Genomic DNA, 18,705 nt, shown 5'->3' on the forward strand with positions numbered 1-18,705 from the left:
GCCATGTCGGGTCGGTTTGAAAGCGGGCGCGGGTGTGGTGCTCCGCCGTGACGGCGGAGGCAGCTGCGGGCTGTGCGGCCCGAGGCGGGGCGGTGTCCGGTTCGGGGATGCTTTGTCGCGTCTCCAGTCCGGCTGCAGGCCTGGGCTTTCGACGAAGAGCTGTGTCCGTGTGGGTTTTTAATCTCTTTGGGGGGCTTAGCGGGTGTGTTGGGGCGGATAGGATGTATTTTCAAGGGACGTCCCATCCCTTGACAGCCGGAGGAAAAAGCTAAAGGAAGAGTGGCGGGAGGGCGCGTGTGGAGTGTCGGTGGTCGGAAGAACACTTTAGGGGGACAGTGTCGTCGGCGAGAAGGGTCCCGGGTCGGCGGGACCTGGCGGGGACCTCGGAGCGCACCGTCCGCCCACTGCGGCGCTCTCGCTGGCTGCTGGATAAACGGTCTGAGAATGAAAAGCAGCTCAGCCAAGACTGACGGACGCCGGCAGTGGAACCCCAAAGGGAGGGTGTTGCCTAAAAAGGGGTGGAAAGGTTCGAACCCAGCGCCCCCGGGGTGAGGGAAAGATGCGCGGCCGACGGGCGCCGGCAGCCTTGGGCTTGGCAGGTCCGTAGATTCTCCTCTTTATGCTGCAGAATAAACAAACGTTCGCTTTCACGCAGAGCTGGTATTTCCAAGAGTTAATTTCCCATGCGTTATTTCCATTGGTTATTTAACGCAGAACATTGTTTTTAAATCAAAGGTCGTTGAAATGTCTTTTCAAGAAGTTTAACATTAATTCTATTCTTTGGCATGATGGATTTCCTTGTGAAGATTCGAACTGGAAAGTTTATGGAAGAAATGGTGAGATAATACATGGGATTGGCTTAAAATAATGGGGTTCAAAATAACCCTGGGGCTGAAATGCGGAAAAGAGGGTGGGGGTTATGGATGAGAAATTGGGGTATGTTCATAATTGTGAAACAGGATGGTGGATGCATGGGCGTTTATAAAACTTCTAGTTTTGCATATATTTGAAAACTTTACATACATACATAACATTGTAAGTTTTGTGGGGGTCAGTTCTGTGAACTAACCAGTAGATGTTATCATCTACTCACTGAGAATAATAATCCAATAGCATTCTCATGTAAGGTTTCATTTTTGTTTTTAATGTTTTGTAAAATAAAATCTTTAGCCTATACTGCGTTCCACTTAGGGAGCAAAGGTTCCAAACTTATCCAAGCAAATTTACTTGAGTGAATTTAAATTTCTTTAAATAAAAGGGGTAAAGGAAGGATAAAGCTAACTTAGTTTAGCCATTCTTTGGAGATATGCCAACATGCCAGCATCCAGGAAAATGGAAGAGGCCAGGTAGCCATCGTTTTGTATTCTGCTGCTTGCTTTCTGGCCACTGTTGGATTTCCTGTCAAGGCTATTGCACCCTCTAAGGCTGTTAGGAAGACATTTTGCTGTGTCTCTTTAATTAGAATACTTTCAATATTGTAAGATAAAATTTGACAGTTATTAAAATTACATTGAAACATAGTTAAATATTTCCAAAATGATAGCCCTCAATTAAACATTAAATTTACAGGATAAGTCTGGGTGCTGTGATATGTCTGTAGTCCCAGGGCTTTGGGAGGATCCCTTAAGGCCAGGAATTTGAGAGCAGCCTGGGCAAAATAGTGAGAGCCTGATCTCTTTAAAAAAAAAAAAAAAAAAAGTCAGGTCTGGTGGAACACAACCGTAGCAGCAGCTACTGAGGACCCTGACCCAAGAGTATCCCTTAAAACCTAGGAGTTTGAGACGGCAGTGAGCTGTGATCACTCCATTGCATTCCCACCTGAATGACAGAGTGAGACACTTAAAAAAACAAATTTTTTTTTAACATCATGTCATGTAAGTTCTATTCATGGTTAGTACAGAAGATCCACTAATCTTAATTTTAAAAGAATGTCATATCATGTACTGATTTAGTCCTTCATTCTGTTATTTTTTTAGGTTTTCAAATATAAATCCCATTTTTGCTGTACTAAAGTAGACAAGAATTCTCTCAATTTTTGTAATGGAAAAACAGTAAGATGACTATATTAAGTTGATTTCCAAATTACTTACGCTTTTAGAAGAGGTGAGTTGAATCTGTTTAATGTAAGAATTTGAAGTAGTGAGGTTAGTACCAAAAGTGAAGGTCAGGAAATGGTTAACAGTTTTATTTTTAGGAAAAGGTGATATTGCTAGCTCATTCTGTCATGAGATGTGTAGATTATTTCTTTACAGATAAATATTGTAATTATTTTGTTCTCTCTTTAGTCTTTTTTTTGGGGAAAGGTTTGGTAAAAGTTACATAATGATATTTACAATATGGAAAGTGGATATTCTCCATTGTTCCTTCTTGTTTTGAAGACTTCATTTGATGGCTTTAAAAAATTTGTTGAGCACCTATCTGCAGTGTATGTTGGTAAGCTTATGATTTGAAAAATATTATGTAGTGAGGAATGTTAGATATTGTGATGTCATAGAATATGTTACCATAAGAAAAAAGACTATTCACAAGTAGTTTTTAGGACTAAAAAAAGTGAGTACGTTTTCCTTGGTATTTTCCAAGTATAGTCTCAGATAATTTTTGTGTTCTTATGTCCAGGCACTATGTGGTAACTGGATGAATGTAACTGGTAAGGTCTCAGTAAATGTTTTCTAAATCATTGATGAAAGAATTTATAGTAATAAAGATAATAGAAAATCTGCAATGTCTAAGAAGGAGTGTCTATTATAGGTAGTGGATTTTATTCTTCAAATAAATTATCAAAAGTTTACATATTTAGTAATTTTCTATGCATGCGATCACTATTCCATCTAATTCATACCTTTATCTTTTGTTTTTGTGTTACTGTTGTTTTCAAGGGAAATGAATAAGAATAACCTACTTTGAGGAAGCCATGGCGAAGTCAAACATAAAAAAACACAGAGTTTGTTCTCAGGAATCTTCAGTATCTTCTTTGCTAGCAAGCTGCAGCCTGGGTGGTAGTAATTCTTCTAACTCTGATGGCTCCTTTTGCTTTAAGAATAAACTGTATAGATCTGCTTCTCAGGCTCTACAGGCCTATATTGATGATTTTGATCTAAGTCGACTATATCCTGGTGCAAGCCCTGGAAGAATTAACCTTGATGAGGCCTCTTCTAATATGCCACATTTCTCCAACTGTATTTATAAACCAAACGGTGGTATGCTTTTATTCTTTATGTTTTCTTTATTTTAAAATGTTTTGAAGTATTTGGGAGATTATTATAGCCTTGCAAAGCTTGACATTTTTTTTATTTTGGAGTAAAAGTAACTTTTATTATACCAACATCTGGATATTTTTGTAAAATGATTGTATAATTCTCTAATTCCCAGGAATTTTCACCTAAGATGGTCTTTTTAACTTAGGAGGGGAAGCTGATGAGTGTAACTGGTAATAACAGGTAGCTGATCTTAACCCTAAAGCAGTTTTACTATAGCATAATGGAATGAGCATTGGCATGGTAGTTCTATCTTTCGATTCCAATTGATGGGATAGTATTTTACTAGTCTTTCTGATCTGTATTATATAGAACAATAATATTCATAAGATGTTAAGAGTTTGTTTTTAGTAAGGCTTCCTTGAACGCAAGTTTGGAAAATAACATGTTGATAAGCCAGTTAGCACTTTACTGAGCACTTAGAGAATGAGCCTAGAATGGAAAAAAAATTGTATTCAACTCTTAAAGGGATGTGAGGAATGTATTCCAGAAGAAGAGAGTTAGAACAGCTATTCTGTGTAAACGTGAGAAAGCACACTATTCAACATATTATTTTTTCTATGCTGCAGCCAGTATTGAGTGACATATGTTAACTGTGATTGTATTAGTGTATCAGATATGTATGTATAGATGAAAAAAGTTGAAGAGTTTTGTTTCTAGTCCTTAACTTAAACGTTGTTATTGTTATTAAATTTTAAGCCATTTTAATTTTATGAAGGCAAAAAATGGAAAACTAATAAATACGTGTATATGTAAAAAAAAAAAAAGTTGAAGAAACAGTAAACTAGAGAACATGGAAAAATTCAGGAAGTTGGAGAGAAACATGTAGAAATTAAGTAAAATAGGCTGGGTGAAGTGGCTCACTCTTAAAATCTTAGCACTCTGGAAGGCCGAGGTGCGTGGATTGCTTGAGCTCACAAGTTTAAGACCAGCCTGAGCAAGAGCAAGACCCTGCCTCTACTAAAAATAGAAAATTAGCTGAGCATTGTGGTCAGTGCTTACAGTCCCAGCTACTTGGGAAGCTGAGGCAAGAGGGATCACTTGAGTCCAAGAGTTTTTGGTTGGCATGAGTTACAATGATGCACTCTACCTGGGCGACAGAGTGAGACTTTGTCTCAAAAAAAAAAAAAAAAAAAAATTAAGTAAAATAGATTGAAGAAATGTGAAAAAGAAAGCACATCCTTTTTTTTTTTAATCAACCTATACTTTGCATACTTTCAATCAAAGCTTTTGTGAGGATTAAAGGAAAACAGTAAAAATGATGATTAAATCTTCAATTCTCGTTTATTGTTGGATATTGTAAAAGTATATGTGATAAAGAAAGATAAACAGACCTATGCTTTGTTTTTCAGCTTTTGAAAATGCTGACCACATAAAGCATTCAAAGTCCTTATCCCATAGAAGACAGAGTATTGACATAGATTCCATTAGCCTAACGACTGATGATCTACTAAAACTGCCAGCAGATGGATCATTTTCTTTCACTTATGTTGGACCAGGTCACCGAATAAGCAAGAAAAAAAAGAAATGCATTGGAAGACTGGGTTTATCAGACATTGAAAAGAATTCAAATTTTCAAGAACCCTCCACTCCCATGGTCAAGGATAACTTAATTACTCCTGCTGTATGCACAAATATAAATGGAAGACAATGTGGTAGGCTAAAAAACCCCAAACTTGTGAATAGGACTAATAAGTGTATTTCTGAGTCATCTTTATCTTTTCCTAAGAAATCATCTTTCAAGGAAAGTTCAAAACACAATCTTGAAAAGAATTATCCAAGATGGCTCACTAGCCAGAAATCAGACCTTAGTGTTTCAGGGATAACTAGTATCCCTGATTTCAAATACCCAGTCTGGCTCCACAATCAAGACTTGCTACCTGATGAAAAGAGTCAAAGGGTTTATAAAATGTTTAAAGAAGACCCACATTCCCTTAGACACAGTTATCAAGCACAAAGAACTCGGCTCATGAATAAATTAGATTGTTTTGAATATTCTTTTGAACCTCCAAACTTTTCAGATTCCTTAAGTGATGATAAAGAATTAGTTAATGAATACAAACATGAGTTTGAACATAGCCCCCAATGTCAATGTAAGAATCCAGTTCTCCCAGGACAATCTGCAAAGCCTTTCAGTGGTAATCCTTTGTTTTTAGTTTATATAGTTTTTGTTTTTTTTTTTTTTAAACCAAAGAGAGTTCTGTAAAGTTGGCCCAATATCAGGGGGCTTTTTGTTTTATTTTGATGTATATCTTTTTAGAATGTTTTTGATCCTCGTTTATGTAGCAGTTTGTAACTAGAAGATGTCTTTTTCTTTGCTTGAAAATGTCATATTTTAACAAGTTGCTGTTAACTATGTGTATATATTCCAAATTACCTGATTTCTTGTTGATTTTGTGAGACTTTGCCATGTGTTGCATTTTCTTTCCTTTAAGAATTAAAGTAATCTTTTAAAATTAGGTGACAAAATTCAGTTGCTTATCCTGAAGGCCAAGAGAAATCTAGAGCAGTGCACTGGCCAATCACCGAGGCCTGTGAAAGAGGATGACAGCCCTTGCTCATTAGATAAACTTGAAGCAGAAAGATCATGGGAAAATGTTCCTGTTACTTTGTAAGTAAATGACAGTGGAAAAACTAGTTTTCCAAATAAAAAATGTCATGTGTCCCATGTAATTCTGTAGAACGTAACTTTCAGTGTTTCTTGCTTTAAATTGCATTTTCCATTTGTTACTACTTAGGTATGTAATATAGCTTTTGTTTTTGTTACATGTTCATTTTGTTTCATTATGAAGTAGTGATGTATATCTTAAAATGAGGGATTAGGAACAAAAACAATTATTTTGCAAGTGGAGGAGTGTTCGAAAATCCTTTTTTGTGTTTCGTTTTTTACTTTAAGCTTTTCTCCTTTTCTGTGTTCTCTCCATATATTAGAGTTACACATTTCATTTATATTTTACTTTCTCTTTTAGCCATTATTTTACTTCAATGATGGTGCATTTGTATAGTCCATTGAGTAATTTTTTGTAATTCCTAAGATTATTTTCATTTGTGTGCTTAACTTTTCTGTGAATAGTTGTTAAGAATAATATAAAAACCAAAACAATTTTTTAAAAAAGGGGAAAAAAATCAAAAAATGAAAGAAAAGAATAATTAAAAAACTATTTACCTAGGTAGCTGGGAGTGTGAGTGTGGAATTATAATTCGGAACTTACGTAGGAAAGTTTTTATTCTTAGAGAGATTATTCCAGTTGGACTTACCAGAAATGCATTCTTGGTAACCCTCATATCATGCCTTAGATTCTGGTAATTTATTATCTTTAGTTATTTAAGCTTTTATTCTGTTACAGACAGTCTTAATTCCTGGATTATTTTTTGATTGCTTCTCAGTTGGATGTCTCTGTTTTGGACATAGATATAATTCTAGTTTCGCATCGCATTTTTGCCCCTTTTTTGCTGTGAGATCTTCCACAAAGTACTTTTCCAAACTTTGGAGATGGAAAAGTAATATCTACTTCAGGGTTGTAGTGAGGATTCAATTGACTAGAAAATGAATATAAAGTATGTAGGAAGTTTCTGGCTTATCATGAGCTTTTCTATAAATTGTAGTAGTGGAGATGATTATCCAGAGTATTTTATTTATTGTAGCTCCATTTCGTAGATGTTTTAATAATTGTTAATTTGGGTTAATGGGTAGCTCACTTAGTGCTTCTCTCTTATCCTTCTTATTTTCTAATCAGTTGTCTGTGTATTAATAAAGTATCATAGGTGTAATACTTTGCTTTTAATTGGAACCAAAATGGATGAACAAGTAGTATCAGAGATATTCAACTTCAGAGTAAAATTTTGAATGTACTTAATGTATTTTATAATTTGAAAATATACCTTCTGGCTTGTATAATTAATATTAGCAATGGCTTGTCTCAGTACTTTGCATATAATAGTTAATTTTTAGAAGATTGAATTCATATTGTAATGGGTATATGTAGAGATAAAACTAATGATGGATTCCTGAGAAGGAATAGATCTCAATTTGAGATAAATTATTATCAACCTGTCATCAAAAATAAAACTGGATAGTAAGTATTTAAGGTAGTATTCTAAAAGGTGGAGCAAAACCATAACCAGATAATTGCCTTTTTTAAAAAAACTTTTTTTTTTTTTAATTTTTTGAGACAGTTTCACTATGTCGCCCTTGGTAGAGTGCTGTAGCATCACAGCTCACAGCAACCTAAAACTTGGGCTTAAGCGATTCTCTTGCCTCAGCCTCCCAAGTAGTTGTGACTACAGGTGCCTGGCACAACACCTGGCTATTTTTTTTGTTGTAGTTGTCATTGTTGTTTAGCAGGCCCAGGCCAGATTTGAACCTGCCAGCCCTTGGTGTATGTGACTGGCTCCCTAAACAACTAAGCTACCGCGCCCAGCCAAAAAATGTTCAATTATTGAAAATTTCAAACAAGTGTCAAAAGTAAAATGATAGTACAAGTACAGCGAACCCCTATATATCTAGTACCCTACACAATCTGGCAAATGGTTTTTGATGACAGCTGGATGGATGTGTAAATTATGTTGGTAAAGAATGGGGGAAAAGACTACCTAGGATGTAGAAAAAGTTTGTAGTAAATTAGAAATCAAATATATCAATAAAAAAGAAAAATGTTAGCATTGTGATGTTTAAGCTTTGTAAAAAGATTCTTAGATACCTGAGTTATTTAAGTAATAAATACACCTTATAGTGATGTAAATAAGAGAAATAGAATGGATTTATTTTTGTGACTAATAGAATTTGATACTGGGAATATTCTTACTTTTGCTGGGGCTATCCTTTCCTCTATTATTCCTTGAACATCAGGAAAGAAACTAATATCTATTAAGAATCTGGCCAGGCGGGTGGCTCATACCTGTAATCCTAGCACTATAGGAGGTTGAGGCGGGTGGATTGCCTGAGCTCACTGGTTCGAGACCAGCTTGAGCAAGAGTGAGACCTCATCTCTAAAAGTAGCTGGGTGTTGTGAGGGAGCCTATATTCCCAGTTACTTGGGAGGCTGAGGCAAGAGAATCATTTGAGTCCAAGAATTTGAGGTTGCTATGAGCTATAATGCCACGGTACTCTACCGGGGGTGGGGACAAAGTGAGACCTTGTCTCCAAAAAAAAAAAGAATCTATTAAATGTGCTAGCTACATAGAGAATTAGTTCAGTTAATTTATGCACTATACCTGTAAGACAGGTGGGGCTACAAATGTAGAAACTGAAATTCGGATATAAATTACCTAAAGTCATATATTGAGTGGGACTAGGATTATACTCAGGAATGTTAATTTAAAAATTAATCCTTTTCCCAATATAATCTGTCCTCTATGTTAATACCTGTACTGGAGGGGAAGTGTGTCTTACTGCCTTAAAGTGGGAGAACATGTAGCTGCCATTCCAGTAGAAACTCTTACGAGTTCATGGAGTTTTGATTATCATTGAGTAACTAACGATGTTTATAATTTTTTTAATTTTAATAGATTTAGGGGATACAAATTGAATTTTGTTACATGTACATATTATATAGGGAAGCGGTCTGGGCTTTTGGTATGCTCCTCACTAATAGTGTTTAATTGGAATAATGTACTACTTCACACAAGTGAGCTTTTGGAGCATAGTTGATAGTTCAGGGCTTATTTTTTTAGTTGAGAACTAATATCTTCAGTTCCTTTATAGTTTTTTTCATAAGTCTTGAAAGGAGAAGCAGAGAGGTATAGAAGGGTTAGATTCTGGACTCAGTGTAGGGAGCAGATGGGGGAATGATCATGCAACATTGTCATATCCATGATAGTTATTTCTTATTGACCATTTGTTTTTAAATGAAAATCTTAAATTTTATACTGTAATTTTTAGAAATTGGGAACTTAATTTGTCTCATATCCTTTAAATCCTGTTCAGCAAATCTCCTGTTCCTGTTAACTCTGATGATAATCCTCAAAGTTCAAGAGTGAAGTATTCTAAAGAGGTTCTTGAAGAATTTTTAAATGATGATAGTCAGGTGAGTGAAGTTAAATCTTTTTAAATTTACTAAAAGAAGATTTAAGACTAATATATAGGTATTTCTAAGTTATTTAGATACTATAAAACAAAAAAGGTCTTAAATTTTCTCCTCCCAAACATACCTCCATAAAACTATCACTTAAACCAAAATTATTAATAATTTTATTTCTTTTAGTCTTTAAAAATTAACGTGTAATAATTGTACACATTTATGGGGTACTTGCGATGTTTTGATACATAATGTATAATGACCAAATCAGGGTAATTTGCATATCCATCACCTTAAACATTTATTTCTTTGTTTTAGAACCATTCAAACTTTTGAAGTCCTCTCTTCTAGCTATTCGAAAATATATAAGTTGTTGTTTACTATAGTCAGCTGATAGTATTATAGGCAAGAATTTATTCCTCCTATGTAGCTGTAACTTTGTGTCCTTTAACCAATCTCTGTCTTCCCTACTACCATTGCCAGCTTCCAGTTACCACTATTCTACTCTCTACTTCTATGAGATTAACTTTTTTAGTTTACCTATATAAATGAGATCATGTGATATTTATCTTTCTGTTCCTGCCCTATTTCATTTAGCATAATGTATTCCAGTCTTATTCACGTTACTGTGAATGACAGAATTTCATTCTTTTTAATGGGGTAGATAGTATTCTACTGTGTATTTATACTACATTTTCTTTATACTTTGGTGAATCCCAAGGTTGATTCCATATCTTCGTTATGGTGAACAGTGCTGCAGGAAACATGAGGGTGTAGATGTCTTCTGATACACTGATTTCCTTTCCTTGGGATATACATTTAGTAGTGGGATTACTTTATCATAGCGTAGTTCTAATTGCAGTTTTTTTTTTTTTTTTTTAGAGAAAGAGTCTCTCTTTATTGCCCTTGGTAGTGTGCTGTGGCGTCACACAACTCAGCAACCTCCAACCCCCAGGCTTAGGTGATTCTCTTGCCTGAGCCTCCCGAGTAGCTGAGACTACAAGTGCCTGTCACAACACCCAGCTATTTTTTGTTGTAGTTTGGCTGGGGCCGGGTTTGAACCTGCCACCCTCGGTATATGGGGCCGGCACCTTACCCACTGAGCCATAGGTGCTACCCATCTAATTGTAGCTTTTTAAGGAACTTCCGTACTATTCTTCATGATGACTATTAGTTTATAGTCCCGCAGCTGTGTATAAGTTCCCTTTTCTCTGTGTCCTCACCAGTGTTTGTTATTTTTTCTTGATGAAAATAGCCATTCTAACTGGGGTGAGATGATACCTCATTATGGTTTTAATTTTGATTTTCCCTGATGATTAGTTATATTGAACATTTTTCTTTTTCTTTCTTTTTTTTTTTTTTTCTTGAGACAGTCTCACTATGTCTCCCTCGGTAGAGTGCCATGGTGTCACATTTCACAGCAACCTCAAACTCTTAGGCTTCAGTGATTCTCTTGCCTCAATCTCTGAAGTAGCTGGGACTGCAGACACCCGTAACGATGCCTGGCTTTTTATGTTGTTGTTGTTGTTGTTGTTGTTGCAGTTGTCGTTGTTTAGCTGGCTCATGCTGGGTTCGAACCTGCCAGCCTGGGTGTATGTGACCCGTGTCCTACCCACTGAGCTATGGGCATCACCCCATATATTAATATTTGTTGCCACTTGTGTGTTTTGAGGAATGTCTATTCCTTTTCAAACTGGAACTCTGTACTCATTTGCCCATTTTGAAATCAGATTATTTATTTTTTTGCTGTTGAGTTCCAGTATACTTTTTGTTGTTGAGTTCGAGTATATTCACTCTTGTCAAGTTAGTTTGCAGCTGTTTCCTCCCGACATATCAGTTGTCTTTTCACTCTTTTGATTTTATTTCCTTTGCTATACAAAATTTTCACTCTGTTGACTTAATTCCTTTGCTATGCAGAAGCTTTCTAGTTTGATATAGTGTCATTTTTCTATTTTTTTTCTTCTGTGGCCTGTGCTATTAAGGGTTTTTTATATAAAATCTTTACCCACACCAGTGTCCTAAAGTGTTTCCACTTTGTTGTCTTCAGTAGTTTCATAGTTTTGGTGTTTGCCACTCTTAGTATACTGGACGCAGATCATTTGGAGATAACTTCAAATGCTATCGCAAAAGGTGTAGAAGTAAACGTAACTGGATACTTTATCTCATTTCTTTCTTCCAAAAAATATTTTATTTTAATAAAATATACATGACATACAAATTACATTTTTGTCATTTTTAAATGTTAAGTTCTGTGGCATTAAGTACCTTCACATTGTGTGTAGCTATCATCATCATCATCATCATCCATCTCCACAAATTTTTCATCTTCTCAAACTGGAACTCTGTACTCATTAATACTTACTCCCCATTTCCCTCTCATCCTAGACCCTAGAAAGCATCATTTTACTTTCTTTTCTTTTTTTCTTTGAGACAGAGTCTCAAGCTGTTGCTCTGAGTAGAGTACTGTGGCATCACAGCTCACAGCAACCTCAAACTCTTGGGCTTAAGTTAATTCTCTTGCCTCAGCCTCCCAAGTAGCTGGTATTACAGGTGCCGGCCAGAAAGCTCAGCTATTTTTTTTGTTGCAGGTGTCGTCGTTTTAGCTGGCCCAGGCTGGGTTCGAACCTGCCAGCCTCAGTGTATGTGGCTGGCACCCACTGAGCTACCGTGCTACCCAAATCATTTTACTTTCTGTCATTATCAATTTGCTATTATGGAAACCTCATATCAGAAGAGTCATAAAATATAGCCGGGCATTGTGGCGGGCACCTGTAGTCCCAGCTGCTTGGGAGGCTGAGGCAAGAGAATCGCGGAAGCCCAAGAGTTAGAGGTTGCTGTGAGCCATGTGACGCCACGGCACTCTACCCGAGGGTGGTACAGTGAGACTCTGTCTCTACAAAAAAAAAAAAAAAAAAAAAAGAAGAGTTATAAAATATGTGTCCTACTGTGACTGGCTTATTTCAGTTAGCCTATTGTCTTTAAGGTTCATTGTGCTGTAGCATTTTTCAGAATACCCTTCTTCCTTAGAATGAATAACATTCCATTGTATAAATGTACCACCTTCTGTTTATCTATTCATTGTCTATTGATAGATACTTGTGTTGTATCTGTCTTTCGCTATTGTGAATAATGTTGCTGTGAACATGGATGTGCAGGTATCTACCCACAACCTTACTTTCACCTCTCGGATATATATCTAGAAGGAGAATTGCACAATTGCTATTGTTACTGGCCTCTGAGTGGAGTTTTTCCTAAATTCTTGATAAATGCTGGGAGAAAGAATTTCAGGATGCACCATATAAACCAAGTACATGATAGCTTTTTATTAAAGCGAAAGTATGCTGTCATGGTGGAGAGCGGGCAGGCTAGAAAGAGAGCAGCTGGGCTGAGAGAAAGTGGTTTTAGTCTTTTGAAGTCTTACTAATTGAGGGGAGTGATATTCAAGGCTAAGGGGATGGCTTTCACTAAGAATTGGGTAGTAATTCCGATCTGAAGTCTTACTACTTTGGGTTGCTATTCTGTAGTTTCCCCCCCCCCCACAAAAATATGTTTAAGAGCATAGAGTTTACATTTTCCCAAGTGTGGCTGTGAATTTCAATTTGCCTCCCATATTTATACTTTGTATGATTTTTTTGGAACTGTCGTGATTTCAAGGGCAGAGAAAATTTAAAACCACAATGTAAATGATAATATTATTATTATTATTTTTTTAAATAGAGTCACACTTTATCACCCTGGATAGAGTGCTGTGGCGTCATATCCCACAGCAACCTCAAACTTTTCAGCTCAAGTGATCCTGTTGCCTCAGCCTCCTGAGTAGCTGGGACCACAGGCACCCACTACAACGCCCCTGGCTAATTTTTTTATTTTTAGTAGAGATGGGGGTCTCACTCTTGTTCAGTCTGGTCTCCAACTCATGAGCTCAATCAGTCCACCTGCTTTGGCCTCCCGGAGTGCTAGGATTATGGGCATGAGCTACCGTGCCCAGCCTGTAAATGGTATTATATAATTAGCCAGAGTTCATGTAAGGTGACCAAGATTGCTGACAAATTGGTTGAAGTTGGTTCTTGCTTGCAGTTATCAGACTTTCGGGTTAGCTGCTTCTTGAGGGTTGTTTACTTTAACACTGTCACACAGGCTTAAGGCCCTGTATCTGGTCTCAGCCCTGTCTCCTAGTCTCCTACTCTAACACGGTTATCTGTTTTAATCTTAGAGCTGTACCCTTTCTGGAGGCAAACATCATGGTCCTGTTGAAGCCCTGAAACAAATGTTATTTAATCTTCAAGCAGTACAAGAAAGTTTTAATCAGAATAAAGCCACAGAAACAAAAGAGGAGATTAAACAAGTAAGCACAAACTTGAGATGCCACATCCCACATGTTGTAGAGTTGTATCACTGTTGATTTTTATAGGAAGTAGTTTACTTATATTTAATTCTATTAGATTTCTCTAGTTTTTTACCTGTGAATAGATTATTCTATTTAGTTTATGGTTAGAAATCCAACATCTTAGGTATGATAATGTAACTATGGCATAAAAGGATTGTAGGAGGTTTTTTTTTTTTTTTTAAATGCTTTACCAAATTAATCTGTATGGTCCATCTTGTGTTTATGTTTGGGGAGGTCTAAAAACCTTTTACAACATTAGACTTCTCTATACTTTTGTCATCTGAAGTTTAATTTTATTACCATGTGTTTATTGACTTTTTTGAATATAGTTATATAAAGTTTTATTTTGGGACTATTTTTTTTTAATTTATATGTTTCCTAGGAATTTTGAAATCTGTTTCTGCTTTGGGTTGCTATTCCGTAGGTTTTTTTTTTTTTTCCCTATAAAGTATAATGTTTAAGAGGATAGGGTTTTTACATTTTCCCAAGTGTGGTTGTGAATTCTAATTTTGCCACTCACTAGCAAGTACTGTATTTGCACGAATTATTTAACTTTTTTAGTTTTAGTTTCTTTTCTTTTTAAAAATATAGCTGCTTTTTAATTGACATATTTTGTATATTTTTAGTGTAAAACATGTTTTGATGTTTTGAAACATTTTTGAATGGTTAAATCGAGCCAATTGGCATATGTATTACCTCCCATACTTGTTTCTTGTGGTAAGAACGTTTCAGGTCTACTCTTAGTGATTTTCAAATGTACAATACATTGTTATTCAGCTATTTTGTCTCACCATGTTTTACAGTAGATTCTTGAACTTATTTCTCCTGACAGAAATTTTGTATCCTTTGTCCATTATCTCTGCAGTCATTTCCTCACTCATCCCCATCTTCTGGTAACCATGAATTTATTTTTTGTTTCAGTGACTTCAACATTTTAGGTTCCACATATAAGTGAGATAATGGATGATTTGACTTTCTGTGCCTGCTTTATTTTGCTTATCAGTTTTCTTTACAGTAAAATGATGTTGAGAAGATGAGTTGAGAGAAACTTATGTAAAATACTTAGTATAGTGCTTGGCACCTGGTAGATACTCAGTAAAATACTTTCTTCTTACTATAATTGTTTATTTTGCTATTGTTATTCAGTAGAGCTTTTTGAAATTAAGTTTCCATTACAAGTACGGGTCAGCTCTTTAGAACTATGATGGCCTGCTCGTTTGAGTTGTATTTCTTAATTTTTCTTCTCACATTCTGATAATCATAACATATATTATCTAATCCATCCCTTTTCTTTTCTCTTCCTTTAAATATCATTGAGTCACAGTCCTATTTTGTAAAGTCATAATTTTAATCCATGATTTGATTTTTAAAGGACATATTTTAGAAGGATACTTTAAGACAATTGAAAGATGACTGTAGTAGTTGCAGTATTTTTAGAATAAAGGGGAATTAAAAATATTTAATGCTCTTGAAAATTATTTGGTAGAAGTAATTCTTTGGAAATGCAGGAAGTAATTTTTAATATTCTTAATCACATTTTAAATGAAGTTTAATTTTATAGTTATATATGTTCAATATTTTGTTATATTTGGTATTTTAATAATAGGTTACAGAAGATGACTTGTCTAAATTACAGTTGAAGGAAAATATGATTCCTATTACTAGGTCACTTCAAAAGTAAGTATTTTTTACAATATGGATACAAATGCATCTTAGCCATTCCTTTGAAATCAGGAAGTTACAGGGTAGAAGTAAGTAGTTTTAAGAGTAGATGTACTAGGCATATTTACTCTTCTTGAAGCACAGGATTCAGTTTTTAAGGAAAACTTTTTGAACTTGTGCCTCTTTCCTATTTCAAATGTTCTAAGGACCTAATGAGAATTCTTAGACATCTAAAATATAATGGATGTGAATAACTCATTTCTGAAGTAGTAATAGCAACAATTTGTGATAGTATTTGTGAGTATCCTGTAAGAATAACTTGCTATGAAATGTGTTTTCATATATTTCCTTCAGAATAAATATAATCATACATGTATCAATATGAAATGTCTCCATAGAAATTTAAAGTAGATAGAATGTCCTGGATGTAAGGATAGATCTAATTTGCTTATATTGTGTTATACATATAAAAAAAGGGGAAGAATGCAAGTCAGAACTATAGTTATGATATTGGCAGAAGAAGAATGTATTTATTTTTGGCTTGGTTGTGTGAATATGAAGTATCTTCGGAAGTTGAAATACTGAGCTTAGGCAATGCTAAGATTAAACATTTCTGCTGTAGGCATGCTATTTCACTTGGCTAAATAAATATTCTCTACCTTTTCTACTTTCAGAATTTCTTTAGTCTGTTATCTAACTGGTAGAAAAGTAAAACACTAGACATAGAAACTTATGACTCTTTAATTGTCATAGATACATATATAGTTTCCAAGGTAAAACTATATATGGCAATTTTTTTCTCTCTATTCATTTTGTAATCCTTAAGGGAGAAATAATACCTTTTTCTTTGTAGCTTGTCATAGTATTTAAGTATAGTGTTCCAGACTTAGTATTAATAGAATTTAGTGAATAATGATAATAGTAACATTTATTGAATATTTACCAAGTATCAGTATTTTACATGGTATTGAATAAAATTCATGTGATCTTCTCAGCCTTGTGAGGTAAGCACCATTATTATCTTTACAAAGTAGATCAGGGAATAGGCATGGAGTAATAAAGTAACTTGTCCAAGCTTACCTTGCTAGTGAAGGACGGCACTGGGCAGTCTGATAGAAGTCTGTGTTTCTAACGCTCCTCCCTTTAATGATAGTGATGAGTTATTTATTGAGGCTAGATGCAGAACCTCTGTTAATCATCTAGGATAAAGACTTTATTCTACTTTAAAATTTAAAGTGAATGACCTAAATAAATAAATAAATTTAAAGTGAATGACATAAATAAGTAAATAAATAAATAAAGTTGTCTAACAGTCCAGTTACAACACAGGACTTGTAGGCTGTAGACAGACTTAGATTACATATGTTATAGCAGTGGGTTTAATAACTCTTTTACTGTTACAACTATTAGTAACTTGTAATTTTGGAGTAATGATTAACAAAAGATATTTTGAGATACCTGCAGTGACTGTAATGTGATATAAAAATATTGTGAATTCTATGGGATACTACATCACAGATATTGATCGTTTGTTTACATTACAGCAGAAGGAATAGTATTTGGTGAAAATAAAGATGAATGCCTCTCACCCCATCCCTACACCAAATCCAGTTTCATAGACCCTCTAAATCCAAGGTCTGTGGCCTCAGGTTTACAAACCTTTCTCCTAGGAGTTGTAAGCAATAAAGTAGGACTCTAGCCACATACCTTTTTCTTTCTTTTGAATCTCAGAGAATAAATAATAAGCCTGAAAAGGAAATAAGTCTCAAGCATATTTACACATTATTTTCTCCCTCATAAATGTATGCCTTTAGGAGGAAAAGAATTCTTTAGGTAGAGAAATACTATAGGATGTAAAAATGGTAGTCTTTTAAAATTTTAGTTATTTTTACCTCTGATTGCTTAGTAACTTTGGGTGAGTTCTTGTCATTTAGTCAGTGAAAGGAGAATCTCAAAAATTATATGAGGTTACCAAATAAGGTGGCAAAATTAAGATTCTTGCTTACATTTAAGTAAACGTGCACAAGAAGCGTAGAGTACAGGGAAATGGGTAGGTGGTAGTTAACATTACTAGGTAGAATGGAAGGTATATTGTATTTAATATATATTTATTGAATCTATTATGTGTTAGAGACTGTAGAACAGGATGTTGTAATCTTTACCTTTCAGCTCACAGTAGAAATGGAAATTGGATTAGAGATGACTCAACATCCTGATTCTTATATGTATTGTGTCTCTATTTTTCTTACTTTCTCAGTCAAAGATCTGAAATAGACTGATTAATATTTTCTGAGTGGTCCTGCGCTGAAAGATAGGGGAGAGAAAATCTGGACGAATATAATTAGAGGGTCCCTTTCTGGTTTGTTTGAGGAATGATTGAGTTTTCTCTACTGAGACCTGCTGTACAATCTTGGCTTTATTTCAGAGAAAAATCTACATTGTTGGTATAATACCATATTATTCACTCTCACTGGAGAGGTCATTGACTTGTAACTGATCCTTAAATACTATTTGAGGAAAATTTTAACTATCTTGAATGTATAAATTTAAAAGAATTTATATATTTTACTTCTTAACCGATACAAACAGCATACTAAAAGAAAAGGTGTCATTTCACAGAGCTGTGGTGAAAATTACTTGAAAAATATGTTTTGTTAAGTGTTATATGAATGATACCCACTATATTATTAGGCTATTGGCAGGTTAACTTTAAAATAAAATTGAATGTCAAAAATATAATTTTTAAAGTTAATTTTCATAGAACTTTAGATAATTATTTTAACCCTCAGTTACTAAGATCTCAAAGTTTTATAAGAAACAATTCAAATATTGATTTTTCTATTCTATAAATTAATTTCTCAAAATTAATTTTGAAGTTAATGCACAATGCAATCATCATTTTTGCTATCTTCATCAGCTATTCTGTCCTTAATGGTTTATAATGTGTTTTATACTTTTTAATAAAGGGCTTTGCACCATTTATCTCGACTGAGAGAACTTGTTGATGATACCAGTGGAAAACAGTCACCAAAAATGTGAAGAGGAAAATAAAACTCGCTACAATAAATAGTCACCACAGAACAAATATGTATATTTTTTTCCTATTAGTAAAACCAACTAATTATTATAAGGCATATATTACTCTGTGACTACTTCAAGTATTACATGTTTCTAAAAACTAACTTGAAAACACCCATAGGTTTTGCGACCTGTCCTTATTTTCTGCCAGAACAGTAGACTGTGAAGTAGAAGGACCCACAATATATCCTCTGGTCTTACTTTGGTCTTCAGGCTAACAAAGTTCTAATATTCATAGATGGATGGTTTTTTTGAAGCTTATGTGGACCTAGCCTTCTTCAGCATCCTTATTTTATCATCTGTTCTG

The 18,705-nt window shown here is 34.8% G+C and overlaps 1 protein-coding gene across 2 annotated transcripts; it reads left to right on the plus strand.

Annotated features, from left to right (window-relative positions):
* Positions 1-29: 29 nt before the first annotated feature.
* On the plus strand, positions 30-18,461 carry C19H18orf54 (chromosome 19 C18orf54 homolog). 2 transcript variants are annotated; one of them, XM_053571935.1, is made up of 10 exons: positions 30-163; positions 736-836; positions 1,977-2,103; positions 2,877-3,197; positions 4,607-5,392; positions 5,715-5,865; positions 9,181-9,280; positions 13,485-13,616; positions 15,265-15,335; positions 18,287-18,461. In XM_053571935.1, the coding sequence occupies exons 4-10, from the start codon at positions 2,912-2,914 to the stop codon at positions 18,357-18,359; spliced, it is 1,599 nt and encodes a 532-aa protein (XP_053427910.1). In that variant the 5' UTR covers positions 30-163; positions 736-836; positions 1,977-2,103; positions 2,877-2,911; the 3' UTR covers positions 18,360-18,461. The 2 variants fall into 2 exon arrangements, with proteins under 2 accessions (XP_053427910.1, XP_053427911.1); XM_053571936.1 differs by having other exon boundaries at positions 43-169; positions 4,607-4,909.
* Positions 18,462-18,705: the final 244 nt, after the last annotated feature.

This window comes from Nycticebus coucang, chromosome 19 (genome assembly GCF_027406575.1).
Source record: "Nycticebus coucang isolate mNycCou1 chromosome 19, mNycCou1.pri, whole genome shotgun sequence".
NCBI classification, from domain to species: Eukaryota; Metazoa; Chordata; class Mammalia; order Primates; family Lorisidae; genus Nycticebus; species Nycticebus coucang.

Coding starts and splice junctions, on each gene's coding strand:
- C19H18orf54 (XM_053571935.1), top strand. CDS start 2,912: ATGGCGAAGTCAAACATAAAAAAACACAGAGTTTGTTCTCAGGAATCT. Junction 5,393..5,714: donor ATCTGCAAAGCCTTTCAGTG/GTAATCCTTTGT, acceptor TTTTAAAATTAG/GTGACAAAATTCAGTTGCTT. Junction 5,866..9,180: donor GAAAATGTTCCTGTTACTTT/GTAAGTAAATGA, acceptor AATCCTGTTCAG/CAAATCTCCTGTTCCTGTTA.